The sequence below is a fragment of the Coturnix japonica genome, chromosome 15, assembly GCF_054131305.1.
Source record: "Coturnix japonica strain WE chromosome 15, WE-NBRP24, whole genome shotgun sequence".
Taxonomy (NCBI): domain Eukaryota; kingdom Metazoa; phylum Chordata; class Aves; order Galliformes; family Phasianidae; genus Coturnix; species Coturnix japonica.
Window position 1 is genome coordinate 826562 of NC_140677.1, and position 24378 is coordinate 850939.

At 48.9% G+C, this 24378-nt stretch overlaps 1 protein-coding gene across 11 annotated transcripts in view; it reads left to right on the forward strand.

Moving 5' to 3' along the window:
- Positions 1-24378, forward strand: part of SRGAP3 (SLIT-ROBO Rho GTPase activating protein 3) — a 64984-nt gene that overhangs the window by 6051 nt on the left and 34555 nt on the right. For 6 of the 11 annotated variants that reach the window (XR_014934766.1, XR_014934765.1, XM_015875333.3 and 3 more), the window contains exons 2-3: positions 15943-16135; positions 17897-18059. Coding sequence is in view for 7 of the 11 variants with exons in the window: in XM_015875333.3 (XP_015730819.2) it covers positions 15943-16135; positions 17897-18059 (356 nt within the window). In the remaining 4 variants the exon portion in view is untranslated. Of the gene's footprint in view, positions 1-4489; positions 4581-15942; positions 16136-17896; positions 18060-24378 lie in introns of those variants that run through there. The other 5 variants (XR_014934764.1, XM_085516677.1, XM_085516678.1 and 2 more) reach the window with 2 other exon arrangements.

Genomic DNA, 24378 nt, shown 5'->3' on the forward strand with positions numbered 1-24378 from the left:
GACACAGAAATGAGTGAACAGCATTAGCCCACGCAGTGACAGCAGTAATAATCATTGATACCTCTAATTTGTGACCTCCTTAGGGTTTCCAGTCTCCTCCCAGTGCTCCTGCTTTGTGCCTGCAGTTGTTGGATGCACCTTAAGCTGTTGACACCTCCAAGGACCTGATCTGTGAACTATTCTCTGAACAACGGGCCCGAGATGACTTATTTTGGTGTCCCTTTTCTTACCCCTGAAAGGCAGCTGCAGTGTGTTGGGAGAGGCAGCTCCAAGCAGTGTGTTGCAACATACACTGTTAGGAGAGGAAGCAGTGCATCAACATGAAATTGCTGGGGGGGTTTCTTGGCTGTGATGTTATTCCCTAGGCTGGGGTTGGGTCAGCATGATGGGGACAGTGTGTGTTAGAGTGCCACAGAGCTGCAGGTCGTTCTGCCAGCAGCTTGCTCTTAAAGCTCCCATGAAAAATGGCACCATCAGCAGCACGGCGGCCTCACGTGCCAGGCTGGGGAATATATATGGCTGCATTATTTATCCCAGTGCTGTCATTACTCATCAGCGAGGAGGCAGCTGTTAGGATCCTATCCATGGCAGGGAGGGAGAGGTTCTAAATCATCCTCTTTGTTTTAAATCATACCCTTTGTGTTAAATCATCCTTTTTGTTCTATATCTTACCATTTGCTTTGCCTTAAAAACAAGGATATGTAAAGAGATGTGATGTTAGAGTTCCCTGTGGCAGTGGGTGCCTCTGTCTTCGTACCCTGTTTGGAGGGATGACTGATGCTGCAGGCTATTGATCTGGGTCTTCAGAGTTAGGGGAAAATTGTACCACCTCTCTGCATCCAACAGCCTCAGAAAAGAATTTGCATTACTGTCCATGACTCTTCTTTCCTCTGCAGTTACAGAACTATTTTAAAGAGGGAGGAGTGGAAGGACATTTTACTTGTCTTTTTTGCCTAGGCCTTTGGGAGGAACCGTCATGTATTTGGCTATCATGCATCTCACTGCCATAAGCAGCTCTGTAAAGTATTGCAGTCTTGTCTGGAGAATCGAACTGCCTACGTCCTAACAGAAAATTACTGAGCCATTTCTATGCTTTTTCACTGGTGTCTGTTGGACACCTGAGAGAAGAGAGAAGGTTGTTCCTTAGGAGGATATCCTTAATTTCTAGGTCAGCCCCTACAGAATGAACAGCAGAGGGGATGCAGCTCTCTGGGGCTGGGGTTTTGACCATGGGCTCCTGTCTTGCTCAGTGTGCAGGTAGTGATGTTTACTGGGGAGGCTCAGCACTATTTTACTATGCTGCTTGAACGGCCAGGCTAAATATTAAAAAAAAGAAAAAAACAAAAAAAGTGGAATGCAAAGCCATGTCAATACTTTGGAGTCCCTGCCTTCTGCTTCTTTTCTTCATGCACGTTTTACTCTGTGATAATGCTGTAATTTAATCATTGACATTATAAGCACTAATGGTACAGCAGTTAGAAAATTCAGTGACAGTGCTGAGTATGAGAGCCCTGGTGTCTTACTGGGAAACCATTTGTATGTTGCTGCTCAGTGGAGTTCAGCTCTGCCAGGTGTAGGCTGGGGATTGCGATGTGTTTTGATTTTGCAGTAGTGCTTCCGAGTGCTTCTGTGCGGAGGTGGGCATGTTTTTAAAAGGGCTGGGTACTTCTGCAGTCAATATTCTGCGCAGTTAATCCTGCTGAAGTCAGCACAATCAAGTGTCATGCTTCAGGGCTGAGTGCGATTGCTGGAGAGATCAGAAAACAGTTTCTGGAGCATTACACAATTGGCTGGATACGTTACAGCTTCCCCTGGAGCATCAGAGTGCTGCTCTGAGAGGCCGCAGGGCAGGATGAGGTTGGCATGTCTGTGAGTGCCTATGTAGCAGCGCCAAAGTGCTCGGTGCCACAGCATGGGGCTGCAGGAGGAGCATCCTGCTTGGCCAGGGCTTCCTTTAGCTGCTCTTTGTTTCCCTTTTTGTGAGACATGGTTGGTGTCCTGTAGGGTATTTCATACGGTCCTACTGTTTCTAGTACTAAAGTGAACAGGACTTCTGCTGTTGTAATAGGGAAGCTGGGAATTGGTATCTCCACTCAAAGAGTGTGTTTGGGTAGTTAAGGAGAAACCAAAGGATGTATGGCAAAAACTGAGTGAAAATATAATAGCTGCACTGAACCAGTTGTAAGTTGAGTCTTGCGGGGCATTTGTGTTTCTCATAGTACTCATTGCACGATGTCCTTCAGAGGGATTCGTGTTCTAGAAGCATTTGTTTCTGTGCAGTGCTTGTCTGCTCTTGACCTACTCTTGCTAAAATCCCTGAGGAGACAATAAGCAGACACTGCAAGCGAAAATGTTGTATTGTAAACCCCCTAAAAGTGAGACTGTAACATCTTCTATTGTGATGGTGCCTGCGGGATGGTGCAGGAGATGCAGTGCGTAACAACAAGCTGTTTGATGCAGGTCTGCTCAGAACCAGGGCTGAGCATCCTTGGGGCTGAACAAGGGGAGCTGAGCTCCTGCACATCTTGGTGTGGTGCTGTTGGTGCTCCCTGCAGTGCTGCAGAGAGTTCCTGCTGCTGTCCTGACACATGGCGAAGTGCCCCCACACATCTGGAGGTGGAGGGGCCGGAGCTGCCCTGGCAGCACTGCTGGGCTTTCCTGGTCTCCAGGAGAGCATCCTCGGGGCAGTCTCACAAGGAAGCCATCCCCCTGCTGTTGGCAGCAGTTCTTTTGTCCTTACTGCAAGTGCACTCAGATTGCATGTTGTGGGAGCTCTGCGCTCCTTAATTGTTGTTTGTCATCGTGGGAATTGCTTGTTCTAAAACCAATTACAACCTGACAAACGGATCTGTCTTATTTACAAATACATCCATCTGGCTGTAGATGGTCTGCTGTCACTGCCAGGATCATATCAGGCCTTCATTGCCTGCTGAGCTCTGAAGGGTTCCCGTGCTGGCATCTCATTGCCTGTGGCTGTGAGATGTTTGCTGTACATAAGCATACGTGTCATTGGCGGTATAGAGGGAAGTAATTTCTAAATCAATAATTTCCAAGTGAAATAAACAGAGAGAATCTATCTGGAGTGCTTAGCATCCCCAGCGGTGCGGAGCTGTCAGCCCCTGTGGGCTGTGGTGCGGGACACTGGTCTGGGCACTGCAGACCCATCTGTGTTCCTGGCGATCAGTTCTGGAAAGGCAGGAAAACAGAGAGAAGTGGGTGACTGGCATTGGGGTGCTTGAACTGAAAACCCATCACAACCTGTAGCTCAAACTGTTTCAGACTGCTTTAGTTTTTCCAGGAATGTTCAGTTACAGCTTCAAAAAGATGAGAGGTGTTCTGAGTCGAGCAGAGCCTGGATGTGCTCAGCAGAGCATCTGTTCCTTCTCCTGGTGCCTCATCCACAGAGGGCAGAAAGCAGACAGCTTTAATGTGAGAAAGGGGGAAGAGGTGCCTCCTGCTTTAAGGAATTAGAGTTAGCATGATTGTATCAAAATACAGCTGCAGGTGAGTTAGTCATTGTGAATAATGTATATATGACAAACTCGGGCCTGTTTTGGTTTGTGATTTATCCGGGAATTACTTTTGCCTTTTATATTTATAAATGGGCTTTTGCTGGCTGTCTGAGTAGAAGTTCATGAGTTGCTTTGAAATGAGATACAGGATGCAGAAGTCTGCTTTCAAAAACCTGAGCTTATGAGGCCGTGAGTTGACACCTTTGCATGGGGAAGTGATTCTCCTGTTCACAAGGAGATTTGTGAGCTGTGTGTGGGCCATCCCTGTATCCATCAGTCTGTCGGTCCCCAGCCACATGGTCTGGGAGGAGACCTGCCCTCACTGCAGGCCATGGGGTTCTTTGGCAGCCCCTGCCCACCAGCTGGCACTGAGTGTGGCTCTTTGCATATCCCTGTGGCTGTGGGATCTGCTGCCCAGCACTGTCCCTGGGGGCGGGAAGATCCCAGGGAGGCCGGCTTGCTTCTGTGGTCAGATGGAGTGCAGGATGGAGTGGGCATCCCTTGGAGAAACAGAGGGCTCACGTGGCTTAAGGTCTTGTTACTCAGATTAGCAAAGAATGGTGGTATAAATCTCTTTCTGCATCTTACTGTTCTGTGACTGAGAGGGGAAAGTCATTGTTTTGCTGGACCTGGCGAGCAGGTTTTGGTGTGAGGGATGGTGGGCGCTGCTTCCACAGCTCATCAGTCACCGAGGTGCACAAATGGAAAACGGGGAATGCCTCGGTTCATCAGCATGTGCATTTTTCATCTTGTTTGAAGCAGCAGGTTTGGCTGCATTTGCTGTTGTGCTCTGTGCGGCCCAGCCTCCGTGCTGGAAACTTCAGGAGAAGAGAGGCTGTCAGGCTTAGCCTGAGCTTGAAGAGAAGGGGAAGCCCAGGGAAGCACTGAGCGCAAGGAGAGAACTGCTTCAGAGAAACCGCACCTTTAGAGGCCTGCAGTATCCTATGGGAAGCAAGTGAGCTGTTATGGTGGTTGTCTGCCTGAGATACCCGATGGACAGTGTGAAATGTGCTGCTCAGATCTGGAGCCTCAGCGTGTTTCAGCCTCTGGTGGTCCTAGTGTTGTCTGGTAAGAACTCATAGACAGACGTGAGGCTTTCTCTGCCTTACTTCTTGCAAAGTTGATTCACTGCACTGTATTTGTAATTCTTGACAAGGAGATAAGCAAGGGCAATGCAAACATGAACGTTTTGTGGCTGTTTTGTTTTGTTTTGTTTTCCAAAAGATGAGGGGAACGAAACTTATAGATTCAGTGTACCCTTAGATGTCAAACTCTTTAACAAGCATACCAGTGAAATAATGATGGGCTGGATTCCAGCTGGATTTATAATACTTCATATAATTGTTAATGTCTTTCCTATCACGATGCCAGAACACGTGTTATAATTTTGAGGGGGTAACAAGTGCAGTTGGAGCAAGCTGAAAGCTGCTGTGTGTTCTGAGTGAGATCCCCAGATGTGCTGCTCTCACAGGCCCAGGCTTCTGCCGATGTTTGCTGTGGGGGTGTTTGCTGTAGGAGTTCTTCATGTGTGCAGTGAGGACACAGCTGTGCTCTGTGCTTCTTTGTCCATATTCACTGGATGCTCTTTTAGCAAAGAGGATGTCATGAACTGTTAGAGGTAGTAAAACTTAGCATTTTGTCCTATTTTGCATTTATTAGCATATGCTAATTATTCATAGAGATAATTACCCTTTACCAGCTCACATTAATTTAGGTTGCTTTTGAAAAGCAATCAAGAGGAGCAGGGAATGATTATACATCAAAGTGAATAAGAATATGGCACAGAAGATATATGGTGCACTTTTGTGTACGAGGCTGTGTCAACTCACTGCTGGCCTTTTCCTTCAGACTACTTATTTGAACTCAATTTGATGGTTGGTGCTAAAGGCCATCACTTAAATCATTGCCCATCTCAAAGGTACATTTATGCTCTTCATCTGTCTCGTGTATCTCTTCAGTAAGGAAAAATATTACCTTACAACAGATGAAAATAGCCAAAAAGCCATGGTAGGGCATTCTACCAGGTGACCAGTTGCTTGCCCATCACTGAGCAGGTAGGCTTAAATTCTCCATTGCTTTTGTTATCGAGGAGTGTCCAAAGCTTGAGGCTTCAACAAGTTTTTTGCCTTCTTTGGTCTGTTGGTGTAGTCACTGAGGTCTCCTCTTCATTGCTATGGTCAGAGTGTTTTCTATATGAGTGCCATCAGCAGGAGGGGTTCGACAGCGTGTGGAGGTCTGGGCACGATGCCCCATCTGCTGTGCTGTTAGGGGTACTGTCTTTAGACCATTGCTGGGCTTTCCTGGCTTTGAATTGGCAGTGAACGTGTGAAACCCAGTGCTGTGGGAAATGTGTAGAATGTGTTTTACTTGGAGCATGTTTTCATGTAGGTATAATGTTTTACATGAAAAAAACAAAAATCTGCATAGAGCATGAAGGTGTGAGGAAAATAGTTTGCTAGCAGATATCTGACAAGTTGAAATTTGATTTGTAAATGAATTGGCAGTCATTTGTGTGCAGATGCAAAGAAACAAGCAGATTCTGAGCACTTCTCTTTACCTTGGGGTCTTAGTCCACGTGTTCTTTCAGTGCCCTGGGTGGTTTGGAATAGAGCTTTTCTCATTGCTATCTGCTGTGTTCCCCCCTGGGACCCCAGACGTGGCTCAGCAGCACACAGCAGTGCCCAGCGCTGGGCTGGTCCCCAGCAAGGCAGCTGCCCTGTGGAGCATTTGGAACCAGACCAACAACAACATATTGCACATGCACCGTATGGGCTCAGGGAATTGTGTTTAAAATAGCTGCACTTCAGGCTGCTCGGAACAAAGAAAACTACCTGTCTTAAATTGTTGTCTTGCTAAGCATGACTTGCTGTAGTTAAGGTCACTTTGCTGGGTATTTGGATAACCACAATGTACTTGTATAACAACTTTGTGCTTCAATTTCTTTTTTAACTTGGAGGAAAGAAAAGCATTTTGCCAGATTGCCACCAACGGGGGGGTCTCATTCATACAACAACCATGAACAAACTCTTTCCGAATTCATTCTACGTCTCGTTGCTCTGACTCTGACCAACATGGAGAACCAGTAGCTTTTTCCTGTCCCGTGGGCCAGGTGGAGAAAGAATCATTTCCCTGCCAGCACTGGTTGTGGAAGGCTGCTGTCTGTGTGTGTTAGAAGGGCCTCCCTTCTATTTCCAGCACTGTGGAGAGAGAGTTCACAGTGGTAAATACGCCCTCAGTTTAACTAAGCCTTAAATCAGACAATCTTCAGTAGCTGGCTGCTTGCTGTGTTTGGGAGATGCAGGATGCAGTCAGCAGCTTACGGGCTGACAGCAAGGAGCAGGGCAGTAGGGATGCCTATGGGACTGTTCCCTTCTGCAAGTCTGGTCTGAATAAATAAAATGGGATTTGGTATCTTTTATTTCTGACAAATAGATGAGGTAAGTGGGACACATGGCACAAAGCCTGCACTGAATTCCAGGGGATGTTGTTTGTGCATGACCCAAGCACCAGGACAGCAGGTGCTTGCAGGAGAGCTGGGTGTCAGAGAATCGGGGAGAGCTCCAGAGGGGAGCCAATGGGCCACAGGAGGGCTGCAGCCATCACAATGCTTGGCACACAGCAAGCAGGGCACGGGTGGCTCTGCTGCTGCCAGCCCCATACTGCGCTGCTTGGAGAACCCTGGGGCTGCCTTCCCTAACAAAGGTGGGCTGCTTTGCTGCAGGGTTTATGTGCAGCTGTGTCCCAACATGGCTGTGCTCCCTAACACGCTGCCTGCACAGTGCCAGGGGAGCAGGGACGGGAAATGGATGAGTGGAAGGAGAGCAGAATCCTTATAAAGTATGGCAGAGGACTTCGGAGATCACTGAAGGTTATCTTCTAAACAAAGCACAGGACAAAATAAGGAAGGACTGTGAGCATCAGGTAAGTGGAATATTTTGACTAATCCTCAGGGCTTGGAGTTTGTGTCTGCACCAAGAGGAGCTGGGGAGAAAGGAGGAGAGCTGTCAGCAGGCGCTCAGCACCGTGCTGTTGTGCAGTGTTCTGCAGCTGCCGGGCGTCAGGCTGTGCAAGGGCAGCTCAGGATTCCTGCTGCATGGGCTGGGAGGTGTCTGCACACAACACTGTGCTTGGTTGGGAGAGGGTTGCCTGGTCCTAAAAAGAGTAATAATGTGCAGGGTCCTGATGGCCTCAGGCCTCTTCATGCTTGCCAGAATTGCAGCAGTGGTGGTTAATTGTTCTTCCTGGGAGAGCTGTGCTTGGGAGTGCATTGGTGGGACAGCCTGTGTGTGCAGGGCAGCACGCTTCTGGTGTGATGGGAACTTGTCTGGAGGAGACTCTTGATGTTTGTTCCCTCTGCTTCGTTGTAAGGCTTTTCTTTGTGATGGAAGCATCTGCTTCCCTTCCTGCTGTGCTTTTGTTGTCTAACAAGGGAGCTGAAAGCAGCACCATGGTGCTGTGCCTGTAGTCAGGTTGGTGTGAGTGGGGCTGGTGCTTCCCACCCTGCAGGATGGGTGCATGTGTGCACACGTGCCCTGTGTTTGCTGTGCAGGAAGGTGCTGAGGTGTGGTTGGCACAGGTTGCTGCTTGAGCTGAAGGTGTGGTGTGAAGTTATGACTGCATGTGCTGTTTATGCGTGGCAGATGAACATAAAGGGCTTGCAGGCTTCATATGTTTCCCAGTCTTGCTGTGGTGGCAGATCTCTGCTCCATGAGAGCATCTCGGGATTGAAGAACGTTGTGGTTGTAATGTGAGAGGTAAATGGGGACTGTAGCCTTGTGTGTGAAAGCAGAGCTGCTGGGCAGGGCTCTGGGAACAGCGTGCCTTGGTGTTAAGTGGTGGAGGCGCATTACATTTGTCCCAGTCCCAGCTGACAGTTCAGGAAGATAAAGGGAAGTGCTGAGCTTTTGCTATTGAAGACATGGTGGTAACGCCCTGGATGTGCTGCATGCAGTGTTTGTTTGCAGGTTTGTGCACACAATCACTGCTCTGCTCCTCGCCATGGACAGCTGCAGTCAGTCAGTGAATGGCAGGGGCTGGATGTTGGTGGGTGTTGTGCTGCATGCTGCAGGGCTGTGCCACAGTCCCACTTCCCTGTGCTTTCCAAACCCACGCAGTGATGTGGGATCTGGCACTTCCTCTCAGCCTTCAGTTTCAGTGCTGCATGCCCTAGATAAAGCCCATGCCCTTGCAGAGCTGGCGTGTTGTGGGGGCTCAGGGCCGTGGGGAGGGGCAGGGGCTGGTTGGCCAGGAGCCTCCTGCATGTGGCTGAAGCTCAGGCTCTGGGTGGGCAGCAGTTGGTTAGTCCTTTGGCAGCAGCTATGCAGATTGCAGCCTGAGCTTATTTTAGCAGAGCAGAAATGAGGAGCAATTAGCAATCTGGTTCAGGAGGAATTTATAACAAGCAGCCGCAGCGATGCCGCATGCAGGGGGCTGGGCTCTGTGTGAGCTCCTGTCAGTGCATCGCTGTGCAGCCTATGGCAAGATGGTGATGATGAGGGGAGGGTGTAATGTGCACCTGTACCACCTCACTGTGGGGACAGAGGCAGCCGTGTGCCCAGTGCAGCTCTTGTGAGCTGGGTGGGCTGAGTACAGCCCAGTGCCAGTGCTGGGACATGGCGGGATGCCCTGCTCTGTGCCTGTCCTCAGCTGGTCCCTCCTCTTCAGCGCCTAAGGGTGCATCATCTGTTAGGAGGAAGAGCTCTTGTGCTGTGACAGGATGTGTGTGTGTGCCTTTGCATTGTTTGTCTATCACCATCTAATCCTGTGCCCACTAATAAATAAAGCCTGGGGTGCTGGGGAAGAGGGTGAGGAGACAATATGCCTGGCTGATTTTCCTTGGAGGAGGAAGTAATGTGATCACTTCATAGCAGAGGATGTGATGACTCATGCAAAAATGAAGCAGTGAGGGTGATTATCACCCTGCGTTGTGGGTGGCAGCTGCGCGATCCAACGATCCCAATAAGCTGCATATTATTAACCTCGAGCCTGAAACCTGCTCGAGGTCTGTAGTTGGTGATGAATTCGCACAGAGCTGTGCTGGTTGTCTCCTCTTGCAGAAGGGCACTGAAAGATGAAATCCCTCCTTATCCATATGCTTCCTTTCTGCAGTTTCAAGGTGGTTGGGTTTCAGGATGACGGTCTTTTTATTGGTTAGGGCACAGCTTTCTTTTACTATTCCCATATTATGTTTTTCCTGGAAAGGAGGTGTGAGGTGACTGCCTGGGGCTGACACTTGGCGGACACAGGAGGAGGAAGTGCTGCTGTCAGCAGAGGGCTGTGCTTGGCCCTCTGCTTGGATGTGCTTAGATGAAAGAACTTTAATGGTTCTGTGCTTTCAATGAAGTTCAGGCAGTGCTCAGGACACTGTGCTTTTAAGGCATAGCTTCCCTTAAGAGGCCACCCCATGTTGCCTCTGGCTTCTCTTCCACATGTGTCTGTTCTCAGCCGTGCTGCTTACAGGTGTTTGGTTTGATCTGTTCCTAGGAGACACGCTTGTGTATTGATTCCCAAACTTGCTGAGTCAGCATTTCTCAGAGGCTGTACCTGTGGTGTGTCCTCATTGCTGTGCAGCTGTGTTTCCCACAGGCCGTGCTGTACTGCTGTGTTTGTAGGTTGCTGCGAGATGCTGGATGAGAACTTCTGAGGCGTGACTGTGTGCTGTTTATGTGTGAACAAAGATGTTCAGTAGCCTTGAAGAGAACCACCACATGTCTGTGGGTGCCCAGAAGCTGCTGCTGACCTGAGCTGCTCATGCTCTGCTGTCTGTGGTTATCCTGCCCCAGCTGGGGCTGCCAGGCTCCTTCCTGAGACCCTGAGAAGTTTCCCTGTCTGAGTTAAGGAACGTGAGGTACTGCAATAAACTGTTTAATGATCTGCTCCTTTATTTCATTTCAATGACTTTGGGGTGTGATTCACATTCTTGCATAGCTCCCTTTCTTTCTCAAAGTGTAAATAAGTTCTCTTCTGCGTTTTAATAGCCCCAAGACACAGAGTTCTTGGTGACGTCATGTGGGCACAGTCAATGTGTGCCAGGGGTGATCCTGGTGGGGCCTTGCCCAGACTGGATGTGCTGTGCAGCCCTGCAGAAGCTGTGGCGGTGCCTCGTGCTGTGCACAATGTGGTGTGTGTGGGATGGGCACAGTGTCTGCTCCGTGAGCTGCTGTTGGTCCTTATCACATATTGAGTAAACCCAGCAACAAGGCTGCTTGGTTCTTCCTTTATGCTTTAACCAGTTGCTGTGGATTTCTTACTTCTTCCTTGCATTGCTAACAAAAGCACATGGAGTGGCATGGAGTGGAGCAGCTGGTGGCCTGCCTCCCACCTTCCCCTCCTGCTGCCTCTGCACCCTGGTCTTCCCCTGCCCAGCGAGCCCAGTGACTCGTGCCCTCTGGAAGCTGAATTCTCTCATGATTGTCTTTTTTCCTCTTCACAGTTCATTGGACTGGCACAGCAGCACAGGAGCTGTGGCTGGAAGTATCTGCCCCAGCTCAGAGATTGGGGATGGTTCTTTGCAGTGTGTCTCTCCATCTCTGCAGCCTGCCCACTTCTCTGCCCATCTGCACTGCTGGTTCTTCTGAGGTGGTCAGATGAATGTTTTCCTGAACCAATGTCTAAAGCATTCCTGCAGTTCTGGCTGCATCTTCTCCTTCTGGCTCTGGTTGCTAAGGGGATTGGCCTGACCTCATCTGGAGAGATTTCCTCATCTTTTTTGTTTATTTCATTCTGTTCATACAGATTTGTGTTCTGCCAATGTGCTGTTGTTTTTGCTACATTGACACACTTAAAAACTTTGGAACTTCATTTTCCTGAAAGGTTTGGCTTCAGAAAGAGTAAAAACTGCTTGGGAAGCAGGCAGGGCTTGCTGGCTTGGATGGGTTTTCTTGCTGTGGTGTGTTGGGTGCTGATATAGGCAGGGAAACCCATGGGGAAGGATGGCAGAGGGTATCCAGATGTGCCTGGAAGTGGCTGCCTCCCCAGGGCTGGTATCATTGGGCTGCTCAGGGTTTGTCTACAAACAAGACAAACAAAAGAAGTAACTGTTCATTGGTGCTGCTTTGGTCTCTCTCTGTCTTCAGTCCTATAAAATGTAGCTCCCAGAATATTGATGTAATCAGTGCAGCCCAGACAACAAAGTGTACCTGGGAGTAATTGAGATTTACATCCTCTGTGCTGCTGGTGGCCAGATAGAAGTTGAGACAGGTGTTGCCAATCCAGACTGGGTGATTCTCAGGAATTCAGGGTGGTGCTTGGGCTGTTGGTGTGCAGATACAAGCTGTGCAGCTGCAGTTTGCTGTGTGGAGAATACTGGTTGTTGACACAGAAAGAACAATTCCCTTCACTGTGTGCACTGCCGTCTCCTAGGAAGAAGGACAGAAGGAAGAATGGGGAAAATGAGTGGCTCCAGGGGTCACTTACATAAAGAGAATGCTCCAGAGTGCTCAAAATGTGATGTGTTTCTCATGGTAGCCTGTGTTCTGGAGTCAGTTGGTCTGGATTTCTGTTGCTCATGGTCACACGTTGCCTTGTGCCAGCCATGCAGCTTTCGCTGGATCTGTGGGACTGCTGATTTTCAGTCAGTATGTAGTGTGTAAAGAATGCTGGGTTTGGCTGTGATAGAAGCATAGTGACCATTCTTGGTATTGCAGAGCAGCCCGGAGTGCTTTGGGTGCACCTGGTCTGGGTGCTGGGCTGCTCTGCTTTCCATCTGGTGTGCTCAGGGTCTGAAATTCTGTTCTTAAATTTAAAGCTGCTACACAGCATTACATTTCTTTTCAGACAGTCTTTATCTGTGGGAAGTTTTGGTTTTGAGGCTTGGCTGGAGTTGATAATAAACCCCATTTTACCCCCCAGAGCTATCCAAGGAAAGCAGACCTACCAGCAGAGCATTTTGGACAGGCCCAGCTCTTCTCTGCATGTGGTGCTGTGGTGTGGGTGGATGCTCTCTTTTGAGCCAGCTTGCCATCTGATATTTGCAATAAACTATTGAGGCTAATCACTGTTGTGGGAAAGACAACGGCTTCTCTTGCCAGGCTTGCTTTTCCACTTACCACATCTCAGTGGGTGAAGCATGTGCCCAGGAGCTGCACTGCAGGGCCGTCGCTCTGGGGTCAGTGCGGTGTTGTTGTCCTGGGCAGGTAATGCAGCCTCTTCCCAAGTACTGAGTTTGCTTCACCTTTGTTCATGTTCATTGCCCAGAGCAGTGAGTGTTGCAGCTCTTGAAAAGCGCTCACCCTCTGGGATACCTACCGTGCTGACCATTTCTAGGGTATTTTTTGAATTGTTTGAAGCCCTAGTTGTGTAAGGGAATAGAGAAGGTGGGGCAGGGCTGTCCTGCTGCCTTGGAGCAGGGAGCTTTGCTGGCCGTGTGAGTCCCTCTCCTGGACTCTGTGGCAGCTGTATCCCTTTTTTTGCCAGTGCTGCAGGCCTTGCTGGGCTGCTCTCTGTCACATTTCCTCCCCTCCAAAAGGGTCTGTGGCTTTTAGAGCAGACATGACCAGTGCTGTACTTTTTATAGGATCACAGAGTCATTTAGGTTGGAGAAGACCTGTAAGTTCACTGGATCCAACCAGCACTGCTGTGGTGTGTCCTGCTGGGGAGCACAGCCCTTGTTGATTTGAGGTAGGGAGCACTGGAGCCAGGGGTTACTGGGAGAGGGGCCGGCTTGTGAAACTGCCTCCGGGGAATGCTGCTGTGTTGCAGTGCACTGCAGAGGGGTGAAGTTTGCTGTGCTGAGCTCAGTGGGAGCTTTGCCACAGTCTCAGCTGGGCTGGGATTTCAACGTGGTGTCTGTGAATGTCTGAACTCAGAGTTCATCCTGCCCAGGAGAGTATTTCAGCTACACGAGGACACAAAAAATAAAGCAATAATAAGAGCAGATACCTCTGATAAAGGCTGTATTGCACCGGTGGCAGTCATCTAAGGTTTCACTGTTAAATTTTAGAGAGATGAAGCCATATGGAAAATAAACCTCAGTGAAGTGTGGGTGGAGCTGGCTGAGCAGTAGCACATTAATACTGAGCTGAAATCAAGCGTGCTGGGTTCATTCTGACCTCTACAGACAAGCATGTTGCTGGTTAAACAAGGTCTCAGATTGGCCACAGTTAGTCCCAAAGAATTTTGTTCTTTGTGAAGTACTGCATCATCTGTGCAGTCAGGGGTTTGCTATTTGAAGGCATGTAGTCTCTCTCCAACTGTGTGTCCTGCCAGTATTGTCCTTGCTGTGCAAGGGGTGAGATAAGCAGTCCAGGATAGGAAAAAATGAGGTTCACCCTGATGTGCTGGACCACATGTCTGCATCAGCCACCACTGCTTTGAAGTCTGGAGGAAGGTAGAGGAGCGCCTTGCTGCACCCAAGGTGGTGCATGGTGGGTCTCTGCCTGCAGCCCCACTGTGTGTAGGGTTTGGGCTGTGGGATCTGAATGCACCCAGAGCCAACCTGTGCAGTGCCCCTGTCCTGGTGCGGGGGAGCAGTCCCCAGACCATGCCAGCAGTGCTGGGTGCAGCTGCTCTGTGTCTCAGCAGGGTCCTGCCATTCATCCCGTGTGCTGCTGCAGAGCCTTTGTTTGCCAAGGAATTCAGTTTTCTCCAGTATCCCTGCCGCTGCATTTCAGCAGAGCTGAGGAAATAATCTTCTGCCTCTCATCCTGCATTGTAAATAGCAGGAGTGCTCCGACTGGAAACTACTTTCATGTAAAGAGGACCAAACAGAACTGGAGAGAAAAGCAGCAAATGGTGAAAGCTGATTGCCCAGCAGTGTTCGAGGGAACTCGGGGAACTGCTTTGCATACTGGTTGCAGAACAGCTCATTTGGGGCTTAATTGGCACCGTGGTTTTGTGTATTTTGAGTCAGACCAGCTAATATGGAAACGGGACCAGCCGTATGGGTTTGTGCCATGCTTTGATTTTCTTGCATTCATTCCAACACAACCCTTAATTTTGTTTTCTGCTGTGAACCTTTTCCATGTAAAATGCAGCAATAGCTCCTGCAGGCTGGTTTCTTCCTGGGCTCCGTGTGATGGCTGCAGGTACTGGCCCTGTGCCGCCAGGCTGCCCTGGTGGTGCTTTGGTCAGTGCCTGCACTGTGCTGGGCAGCCTCAGGCTGTGGGCAGGTGTGTGTGTCAGGAGTGATGCTGAAATGGGACGGAGAGCCCCGACCTGGGGAAAAGTGTCCAGAGAGTGAATTGAAAAGACTGGAGAAGCTTTATTGGTATTCTTTGTATCTCTGCGTGTTGCCGTGTCTGTTAAGAGCTGTTCTAGAAAGCACCTCAGGCTGTAATTCTCCGCAAAGAGAGAGCTAGGGATCAGAAATGTGTGTTAAAAAAAGCCTCTATCAAACGGGCTCAGCAGAGCAAAGAGCTGTGAAGCAAGTCCTGCGTTGGCAGCAGCAGGAGTGGGAATGCAAAATCCATATGGGATGTAATGAAACTTCCACTGACCTTGTGTGGGAAGGAAGCTCTCATCAGCAGGGAGTGTGAAGGCTTTCACAGCGTTTTGTTATAACTGGTACTGCTGTGTCCTGTGGAAACGTACTGGAGGTTTTTAGGAGGCTTAATTCAAGGCCCCTTGCCCAGTAGTGCTATTGGATGGCAGTGGCACTACCTGGTGGCTCCTGGGGCAGTGCTGCACACCAGCTGGCATTACCCTGTGTCCTGTCCTGCCCCATCTGCTGGAGCTGTGTGTGGCTGTCCCTGGGGTCCCTCAGCACCTGCCCACCTGCATGTTCTCTGCAGAGCTTTTTCAGCACGTTCGCTATTTCCAAAGAGCTTTGTATTTTTAGGTGACCTTCATGCAGCCTGCAGCCTCTGGTCCCATTAGTGCTGCTATTCAGTTCAGCAGTGATGAGGTTGCTGCAGGTACCCTCATTCGCAGCTCAGAGCTCACCTGGCAGGCTCTGGTGGGCCCTGTGTTTGTTACTGGAGGAGATGCTGACAAACAACATTGCCTACAGCAGCAGCTGGAACCTCTTCCACATGGGATCCTTGCTCAGTAGAAGAGTTCAGCGCTGTCTGTGACTCATCTCTGATTTCCATTGGTGCCTTGCATGGTTACTGTTCAAGAAATTCAGCATTCAGCATGGAATAAGGATTGGGCAGGACTGGGGCTCTGAGCCTTTCAGGCTGGTGCTGCCCGGGGGGACCACTCACAGGCAGACTGTGCAGGTGCGTTCTGCAGGCAGGCATGGATGAGTGTGAACATCACTGACCTTCAGAGCAGCAACTGGACAGCTCTGCAGGTCAGGTTCTGTATGCTTACATAGATGATTATTTTGACCAAAAACAAGTTTTTAATGTGAAACTGTTGAATGGGATTCTCCAGCTCTCATTCTGTTTGCTTTGTTATGCTTTGAATTGAGGGAGAGTTTCTCTAAGGTGGTTGGATGGCCATCCTGCATGTGGCTATAACTTTGTTTTTTTCTCTCTCGTGCACTCAGAGATCCGCACACAGCTGGTGGAGCAGTTCAAATGCCTGGAGCAGCAGTCGGAGTCGCGCCTGCAGCTGCTGCAGGACCTGCAGGAGTTCTTCCGCAGGAAGGCTGAGATTGAGCTGGAGTATTCCCGCAGCCTGGAGAAGCTGGCCGAACGCTTCTCCTCCAAGATCCGTGGCTCCCGTGAGCACCAGTTCAAGTAAGTGGGCACCACGGGGCTGAGGGGAGCCGAGCATTGAGCTTAAGTGGGTTTTTTTAGCTGCAGAGTCCAGAAGTGGATTAAACGGAATAGCGTTGGTGGGGCCCTTGTCTGTGTCACCAATGTGTAGAGTTCACAAAGAGCCAGAAGCATCACAGACCTTTGCTGCTGGAATGGGACTTGCTACACGATTCTTTGAGCAGTGAAATGAAAGCACGAGGTCAGGCTGAGGCAGGAGTGCAGCCTGGGTGTTGTTCTCTGGGAGGTCCACGTCCAGCTGTGGGTTTGGTGGTCAGCCTCTTTTGTAACCCAGGTGTTACTTCCATCTCTCGGTGTCAGAATGCACCATGTTGCAGACAGAGCTGCTTTCTGGCTTGGAAGCAGCTTGTGGAAATGTAATTTGTTACACTTCTTCAAAATGAAATATGTATGTTTTCTGTGTAAATATTTTAAAACAGAGTTTTGAAATAGGAAGTACGAACTGGATATGGAATAGTGTGAAACTCAGATTCATGGTGAAAACTGAAAAATCCTTGCATGTGTGAATGTGTGCTGGTTTCCAACAGCAGCCTCTCTTGAGAATAAGTGCACTCAAATATGGAAACAAATATGAAACAAGAGAAATTAAAAAATAGTTTTAAAAAAAGACAAAAAAGGTGTTTGAGGGAGGATGTCCTGTGTGCCTGCAGGGCATGGAGCTGGGGGTCCTGGTTGCAGTGCTGCTGTGCCATGGCCCTGCATGCTGGCACCGCACAGTGCTGACATTCCTGGCCTTGGTCTCCCCGAGCATGCGTCTCTGGCTGCATCCCTGAATTCCGAGGGGAGCACGTGCCCTTTGCTGAAGATGAATCAGGTGTCATTCAATCCACTGGCCAATTAACGCAGCCATTTTCCTAGGAAGTGGAGGTTTCTGCCTGTCAGATGCACTTAGCCTAATTCCCAACTCTTCACAATCTCTCTATAACCTCCTGTGATTATTTTTTCCCCTTTCGACTGCAAGAACAGCAATTTCTGCTGTTACATTACTAAATCCTATTTATTCCACATTAGTAAATCCCATTTAATCTGTTTACTTGGTCTCTCTGGTGAGCACGAGTTTGCAGTTGACGCACTCAGAACTCTGCTCACAGGGAGATGCTGCTCTGTGCTGCCTGCTGCCCCTCAGCTGCGTGGTGCCCAGTGGGCAGCTGGGCAGGGCCAGGATGGCAGGCAGTGGGCTGTGCCATTTACAGTAAGTATAATACATAGAAAAAGGAAAGGGAAGAGACAGGAAGGGACCTGATGAGCACATCCCCAGGCTCCTCCTGAGTATGAATAGAAACTGGGATTCTCCGCAGCCTTTGTGTCTGAGAGATGGAACGTGGGGAAAGCCACGTGCTGCCTGGGCATGCGGGTGGCACGGTGGGGTGTCACACAGCAGTGTGGCACTGTTGGAGGCTGATAATTTCTAATCTGAACAGATGTGAATAAATGCAATGAAATGAGGGTTCCTGCAGTTTCTCCTCAGTAGCTCTTCACACCGTGACTGTTGTCACAAATCCCTGTGCCCTCCTGATACCACGAGTGCTGAGCAGTGGGTGCAGGCATGTAGAATATCAGTACTGAATGCTGTGCTCTGGACCATGCCATGCTCCAGCTGGCTGTGCTGTGTTTGAAGGCACTGCTAAAGGGCTGACAGCATCCCCTGCAGAACTGCATGCCTTCCTGACTTTTTCCTTTCACCCTTCTGCTTTTTTTTCTTTTTCCCCCCAATTCCCCTAGGAAGGATCAGCATCTCCTTTCCCCAGTGAACTGCTGGTACCTGGTTTTGACACAGACCCGTCGGGAGAGCAGGGATCACGCTACCCTGAACGACATCTTCACAAACAATGTCATCGTGCGGCTGTCACAGATCAGTGAGGATGTCATCAGGCTCTTCAAGAAGGTAACACTGCTGTGTTGGGAGCTCTGTGTAGCGGGGATCTGTCCTTAGGTTTTAATTTAAAAAGAAAGTCTTTTGCAGACTTCTATACAAACTGGAGGCTTTTTTGAAGGTGGAGAATTAATCTTCTTATTGGGCATTAGGTTTTTTGAGGCTGAGCTTAGCCATATTTATGGCTTAGCACCTGTGAAAAGTCCTGGTAAGAAGGTGGGCTTGTGATCAGCTGGAGAACACCTTGGATTTGTGGTCCTGGTCCATCACAGCAGCCCGCTTTAGTTGGTGAAGAAATTGCACCCAGAGCTGCATCAACAGTGTTGGTGTTACCTCTGCCCCATGGTTCTGTGTGGGTGTGGGAGAGCTTTGGTAGGAGACAGAGGCAGCAGTGAGACTTTGTAAGTACATGTCACAACTCAGTGAGAAAACCAGAGAGGAACTGGAGCTCTGGAACATCAAAGTGTAACACCAGAGTAAGGCAGCCAAATAAAAATTCTCCGAGGCAGTTTGTTAAAGACATAAAGCTAATAAAAACATCTCCAAAATCACAAGAAAGAAAAGGGCTACAGGATGAGAAGTAGAATAGGTGTCAGAAGTACAAGAAGAGCAGGAGGTCACAGACAAACACTGCCTGGCTTCATCTGGGTGCTTGGAATGGAGATGTGTGGAGATCTGTTTGGGGGCAGGGAAGCAGCACCAGCTGCAGGAGCCTGACCCAGCCAAACCACCAGTGGATATTTTAGAGCAAACCAATACAAGGGCCTGTTGCTTAGAGTTCTTTCCAGATACTCTTTGTCCAAGAGTTCTAAAGAAATGAGATATAAAGCTCTGAGGTGACTGGCAGTGATGTGTGACCTAATGCCCAAACTGGCGTCATTGCTGGAGGAATGGAGGGTGGAAAATGTGATGACTTCTTTTTTTGTTGTTGTTTAAAGACTCCTGGAGGATTTCAGGGAGCAGATTAGCAATCGGACTTTAAAAACAGACTAGTTGGTTGAAACTTTAGTAAAGAGCAGGATTACAGATATGCAGCCAAGTACAATCAGGGGGAGCGAGTGTAGCTTTCTGAAGAGGAAAGTCATGACTTGGAAGCCTGGTGAAAATGTTTTTTGGAGCCAGAGATGACAAGAGCAGGCTGGCGTGGTACCTTCAGTGTCCTACAGCCTTTGGAAAAGGCTCCTGCTGAAGTACTTGAGGAAAAGCTGTTGAACAATGAGGAAGGAGCATTTGATTTCTTCATGAGTGACTGATTAAAGACAGAACCAGAGGAAGGAAAATTGTTGTGGAGTTGGTAATAATTTGGAAGAATGAGCAGTGAGCTGATAATGTCTGTTGAAAGGAGAAGGTGAAAAGGAAAGACTTCTTGTGTTGTTGTTACTACATATATTTTATCACATTTGCATTATTATGGTTGATCTGTTGCCACACATTACATTTTTGGAAGCTGTGTGAGTCCTAAGGCGGTCAGAACGACTTGTGAAGGAGTTGTCCCCATCAGCAGCTACTGGTGGCATTTGGGCTCAAACCTCTGCTTTGGGGTCATGGCCGGCAGCTCCTGGGGCTCCTACACTGCCTGGGCTTTCCACTGGGGCCATCACTCTGACATTCTTAACTTCTGTAGCTTGTTTTCAGTGGGTGTATGGAGAACTGCAGTTAAAGGAGCAGGGCAGGTCCTGTGGGATGACTCCGCACAGGAGAAGAATTCTGAATTCTGGTTATCTTGAAATTTTAGCTTAGCTGGAGGGTAAATTAAATGTAATATTTTTATGACTAGTTTCCTCCACTTTATAGATCTGACCTAGAAGTTAAGCCACAAGGGCAGGGTTGGACCTGTTCTCATGTGAGATGTCCTTCCTTTTCCAGTCCTGGTTAATTCTAAACTGTCAAAATTTCCCTCCCATTTTCATGTTGCTCTCAATTCAGTGTTGAGCCATGCACTGAGACTGTCCTTCTGCCTTCGCAAGGCTGTGATGGTGTGCATCACTGTAAATCACAGGACAAATCCAGTCACCACCCAAATGAGGGTACAGATGTTGGAAGTATTTTTCTTGTAGTAATTCAGTCTTCATCAAGGTCAGGATGAAGTATTTCATCCCTTCAGTGGGATTCTTAGTGTTTGCTTTTCCTCCGTCTCCTTGTATTGCATAGAAATTGCTGCTCCTTGCTTTTCCCTTCCCATCTTCTGCCCATAGAGGTGAAGTAGCAGCAGCTCTGTCTGCAGCCTGCTAAAGCCAGTGCCTGGTTTTAATCAGAGGGAAGCTTTGCAATTGAGTCCTGGGGATCTGTGACACCTGCGTTTGTGCCTGTAGACCTAAATTGTAGAAGAACTCGCATGTCCCTGGGAGTAACGATCAGCTCAATCACCAGAAGGGTGTGTTTTGTGTCCTTGTTTGTTCTTAATGGGGTTAGGGAGGTTGACTTTTTGGGGTATCATAGAATGCCTTAGGTTGGAAGGGACCGTAAAGATCATTTGATTCCAACCCCCCTGCAAGGTTATATTTTCAACCTATTACATACCATGCCCAAAGTGGAATCCAGGGCTGCGTTTTGTAGCAGTGCTTGGTGGAGAAGCACATCTGTGGAAGTAAGAGCATCCTGATAAAAGGCTTTTTAGACATCGAGTCCAGCATTGCAGCTGGTGCTGGATTTCTCAGAGCAGGTGTCCTTCAGTATTTCGTCTGACTGAAGCTCATCAGGCACTGCCAGGGACTCTGTGCTGTGCAGGTGGAGGACAACCAAGCCAGCTCTGAAGGGTTAAAGGCAGTCACAGTTGTGGTTCAGCTGCTTGGATTTGCTGCTCGTTGCTTTTTGATGGTAAATAAAGGTAACATTTTTTTCCAGAGATGTCATTTTTAATTCCTCCCATCTAGAGTTTATTAATGGGTTGTGACATGCTGCGGGTACATGGAGGAACTGGAAGGTTTTGTGTTTTGTGCTTTCATTATGTAAATGTAAACAATTGCTGCAAAGCAGCAGCTACATAATATCTGGGGTATGAGAATGTGCATAATTGAGAAGCAATTGATCGCTGCTATGGTAATTTGCCACTGAAGGTGCTGAGCTGAGCTCCCCAAACAACTCTGTGCCCTGCTCAGCTCCCCTCTCCCAAGCCGTATTCCTGGTGCCCTGCAGCCCTTCCAGCAGCTGCTGTGTCCCATCCATATTTTCCACAGCTGGATTGTTTCCTCTTGGCTTCATAAGTGACAACTTCATTAGCTTTGAAAGTAAGGAGGAAGTCGTGCAGGGAAAAATGTAACCCCTCCTCTCATTGTCTGCTGCCTTTTAATATAAGTAGGGGAAGAAGAGCCTGCAGCCCTGGGGTAATGAGGCTGTGCTGCACTGTAAAGAGGGCTGTGCTGGACTTGGTGAGAGCTGCCTTTCGGGACAGCGCTGGTGGCATTTGGGGTTTTGGTGAGGTTTGGTGAGATGGAACATGAGGGATATTCTGCAGCTGGGATTTGAACCTCCTCCTTCCTGAGAACTTTCATAGAGCCATACCATGTATAAAGGAATTACTGGAAACACAGCAGAAAACATGTAGGGACATAATGCTGAGGCAGTGCTGCTTGTCTGAACTGTGCTGCAGCGCTGCTCAGCCTGGGCTGTCATTGTGCATCGTGACAGTGTTTGTGCCCCACACTGCGGGGTCTGGCCAGAGGTTTAATGAAGTAGTGTCTGTCTGGAAGGAAGCCCCTTTCTGTTTCTTTCAAACAGGAGCTCTTTGTTGCCAACAGTTGTGTTGCTTCTTCCTGTTACTTTGTCTTTGGCACAGGAATTTGGACAAACCTGCAAAGCCAAAGTTCCTGCTGTTCCACTGAGAATTCCTTTGGTGGGAGTGATGGGCATAAAGCAGCAGCTGAATTGGGGACTTGGGTTGGTGAATGGTGTTTTGGCTTTGTCTGTAATACATGAACACCATTTTTCTGTTACAGAAAGGGCAAACAGCAGAACTGGGACAGGTGAGGTGAGTCTGTCAGCTCTCACCTGCCTGAGTCTGGGGGAGACTCCGGTGCTATGGGGCTGAGTGCTGCTCACCCTGGTCCCCATCATCAGGCTGCAGGGCTCCTGGGTACTGTCTGCACAGAAGTAGTGCAGAAGAAGAATGTGGTGCACACCTGTGGTCCCTCCTTGGCAATGAGACTCATGAGAACAGCAACTGAGCCATTTCCTTGTGCTCTACTTAAACATTTAAAATTAGTTTTGAAAATGTTGTCTGTGTGGGCTCCCCCTGGGCCATGTAAGAAAGCAAGGACAGTGACCACAGCTGTTGGCTTTGGGAAGAGCTCACTTTGGGACCTGGGCTCTAGTTCCTGCAAGAGAGGGCCAGCTGGAAGTGCTGGGTGCCCCTGCCTTATCTCCTGCAGGTGTGGGGCTTGGGGTCCAACAGGCCCCGTGCTGGAGCAGCCCATATCCTGGGTGCTCCATGCCATCTGGAGGTGCCCGCTGCTGCTTGCTCCAAGAAGAGTTCCAAGGCCAGACAGTTGGGGTGGGCGGCAGAGGGCTGGGGGCTGCCCAGCAGCTGTCTGGGCACTCAGCACCTCCTGCTGGTTGCCATCTGCTCGGTGCTGCAGTGCAAGCGGGAGCCACATGGCTGTGGAGAGCCTGAATTCCAGTACTGTGATGCTGGTTCCCAGGTAGCCTCAGTGTCCTATAACACTGTGTGCCCTTATCCTTTACTTCCCTTGCTTTACTCTTTGCATTAAACTCTAATTACTGATAACCTGAAGTTAAACTTCTAGTGTGTATAGGTTTTCCAGTTGACTTTCATGAGAGCTCTGTGTTGTCACTCAGCCAGTCTGCCAATGGGATGGTTTTGCCTTATGTGCAAAATGCATGGAGTTGTTTGAGGAAATCTGAAAGAACTGCTATATTTTGTTGTTTTTTTTTAAACTTGCCATCTTTGTTTTGTGTTTTGAAGGGATCTATACTTAGTTTAAACATATCTTCAAGTTATAATTAATGTTTCCTAGCCAAGAAGATTCCACTGGGAGATTTGGGGTATAATTGCAGGGGAGGCAGAGAGCAGCAGCCGTGCAGCTGCACAGCATCTACTTCAGGGTTTGGGTGGAGCCCACCCGGCTGCTGCAGGGGGTGGGAAGCAGCTCAGCTCAAGTACTGCAAGTGGCAGATAGGTTTTAGCAGAAGGGAGTGGAGAGAGGAAGAGGCTGTAGGCGTTGAAGCTCACAATGAGCTTTATCCTGAGCTTGCTGAACTTTGGCTGTTGTGGTTGTGAAATTGGAAACTTTATGATGTAACTGTGGTGCAGTCATTTTGCAATGCTGAGTCCTGCCCAAGAGAGGCCGTGGCTGACTCAGGTCAGAGTGGTGACAGTGAGCACTGAGGGCAGAGCAGGGCTGCTGCCTTATGGCTGTGGTGACAGCAAAACGTGAAGTATTTGGGCTGAGAAGTCCGGGTTATTCTGACGCGTGGAGTCGGCCATCTGGGAGCAGGTGTCTGTAATAGATCTGTCAAGTCAAAGTAGAGTGGCAGGTGATGCTACTGCTAAGGAATGCGAATAGAGGCAGTTCAGGTACCCACAGGTGTTTGTTTTTATTGTGCGGGGCAGTTAGTGCAGCACTGACATGGCTCTGGGAGGAGAGTGCAACACTCAACCACATTCAGTTATGGGGTTTTGTTGAGAAATAGGCAGTTGGGCTGCTATGCACTGCTCTGGCTGTGGAGCAGCCCTGTTTCCCTGCTGGCTGCAGCCTGTGTGTGGAGCAGGGCGTGCTGTCAGGCCCGTATGGAGATCCCAGTGGGCTGCCAGAATTCCAGCTCCATCCTGGGCTGCTGCATGATGATAACAGAAGGGTGTGTGCCGATCTGCATTGTCGTCTTGGAAACTCAGGTTGGGTGATGTGTGGACCAGCTCAGACCTCAAGTAAAAGTGCAGCAGTTCTGAAACAGCACGAGGATTTGCTCTACTGTGTGTTCACGCTTATAATGATGCATTCTGTTTTGTTAAGGATCTGTAGCAAATTAAACCAGCATTTTGATTTCCCTTATTTCTAAACTGTCATGGGCAAGACTGTAAGAGGAGGCCATCTGTATTTTGGTTTTAATGTTTAGAGATGGAAAAAAATAGAGCCCAGCTGTGGGCTGGCAGCCCCAGTGACGCTGTCTTTGCAGGGTTTGTGCAGTGTTGTAAATGAGGCCCTTGGGGCATTTCTCATACTGTGGGGCTGATTCATTCTTAAAAATAATATCTGTAATTAAAATGTGCAGTTTTTTGTCTCTTAACTCTGCTGCAGTGCAAAGAGTGGAAAAGCTTTGTGATGGGCAGACCTCTGGGGGCACAAGGCATGAGGAAAGGCATTTTCAAACCCAG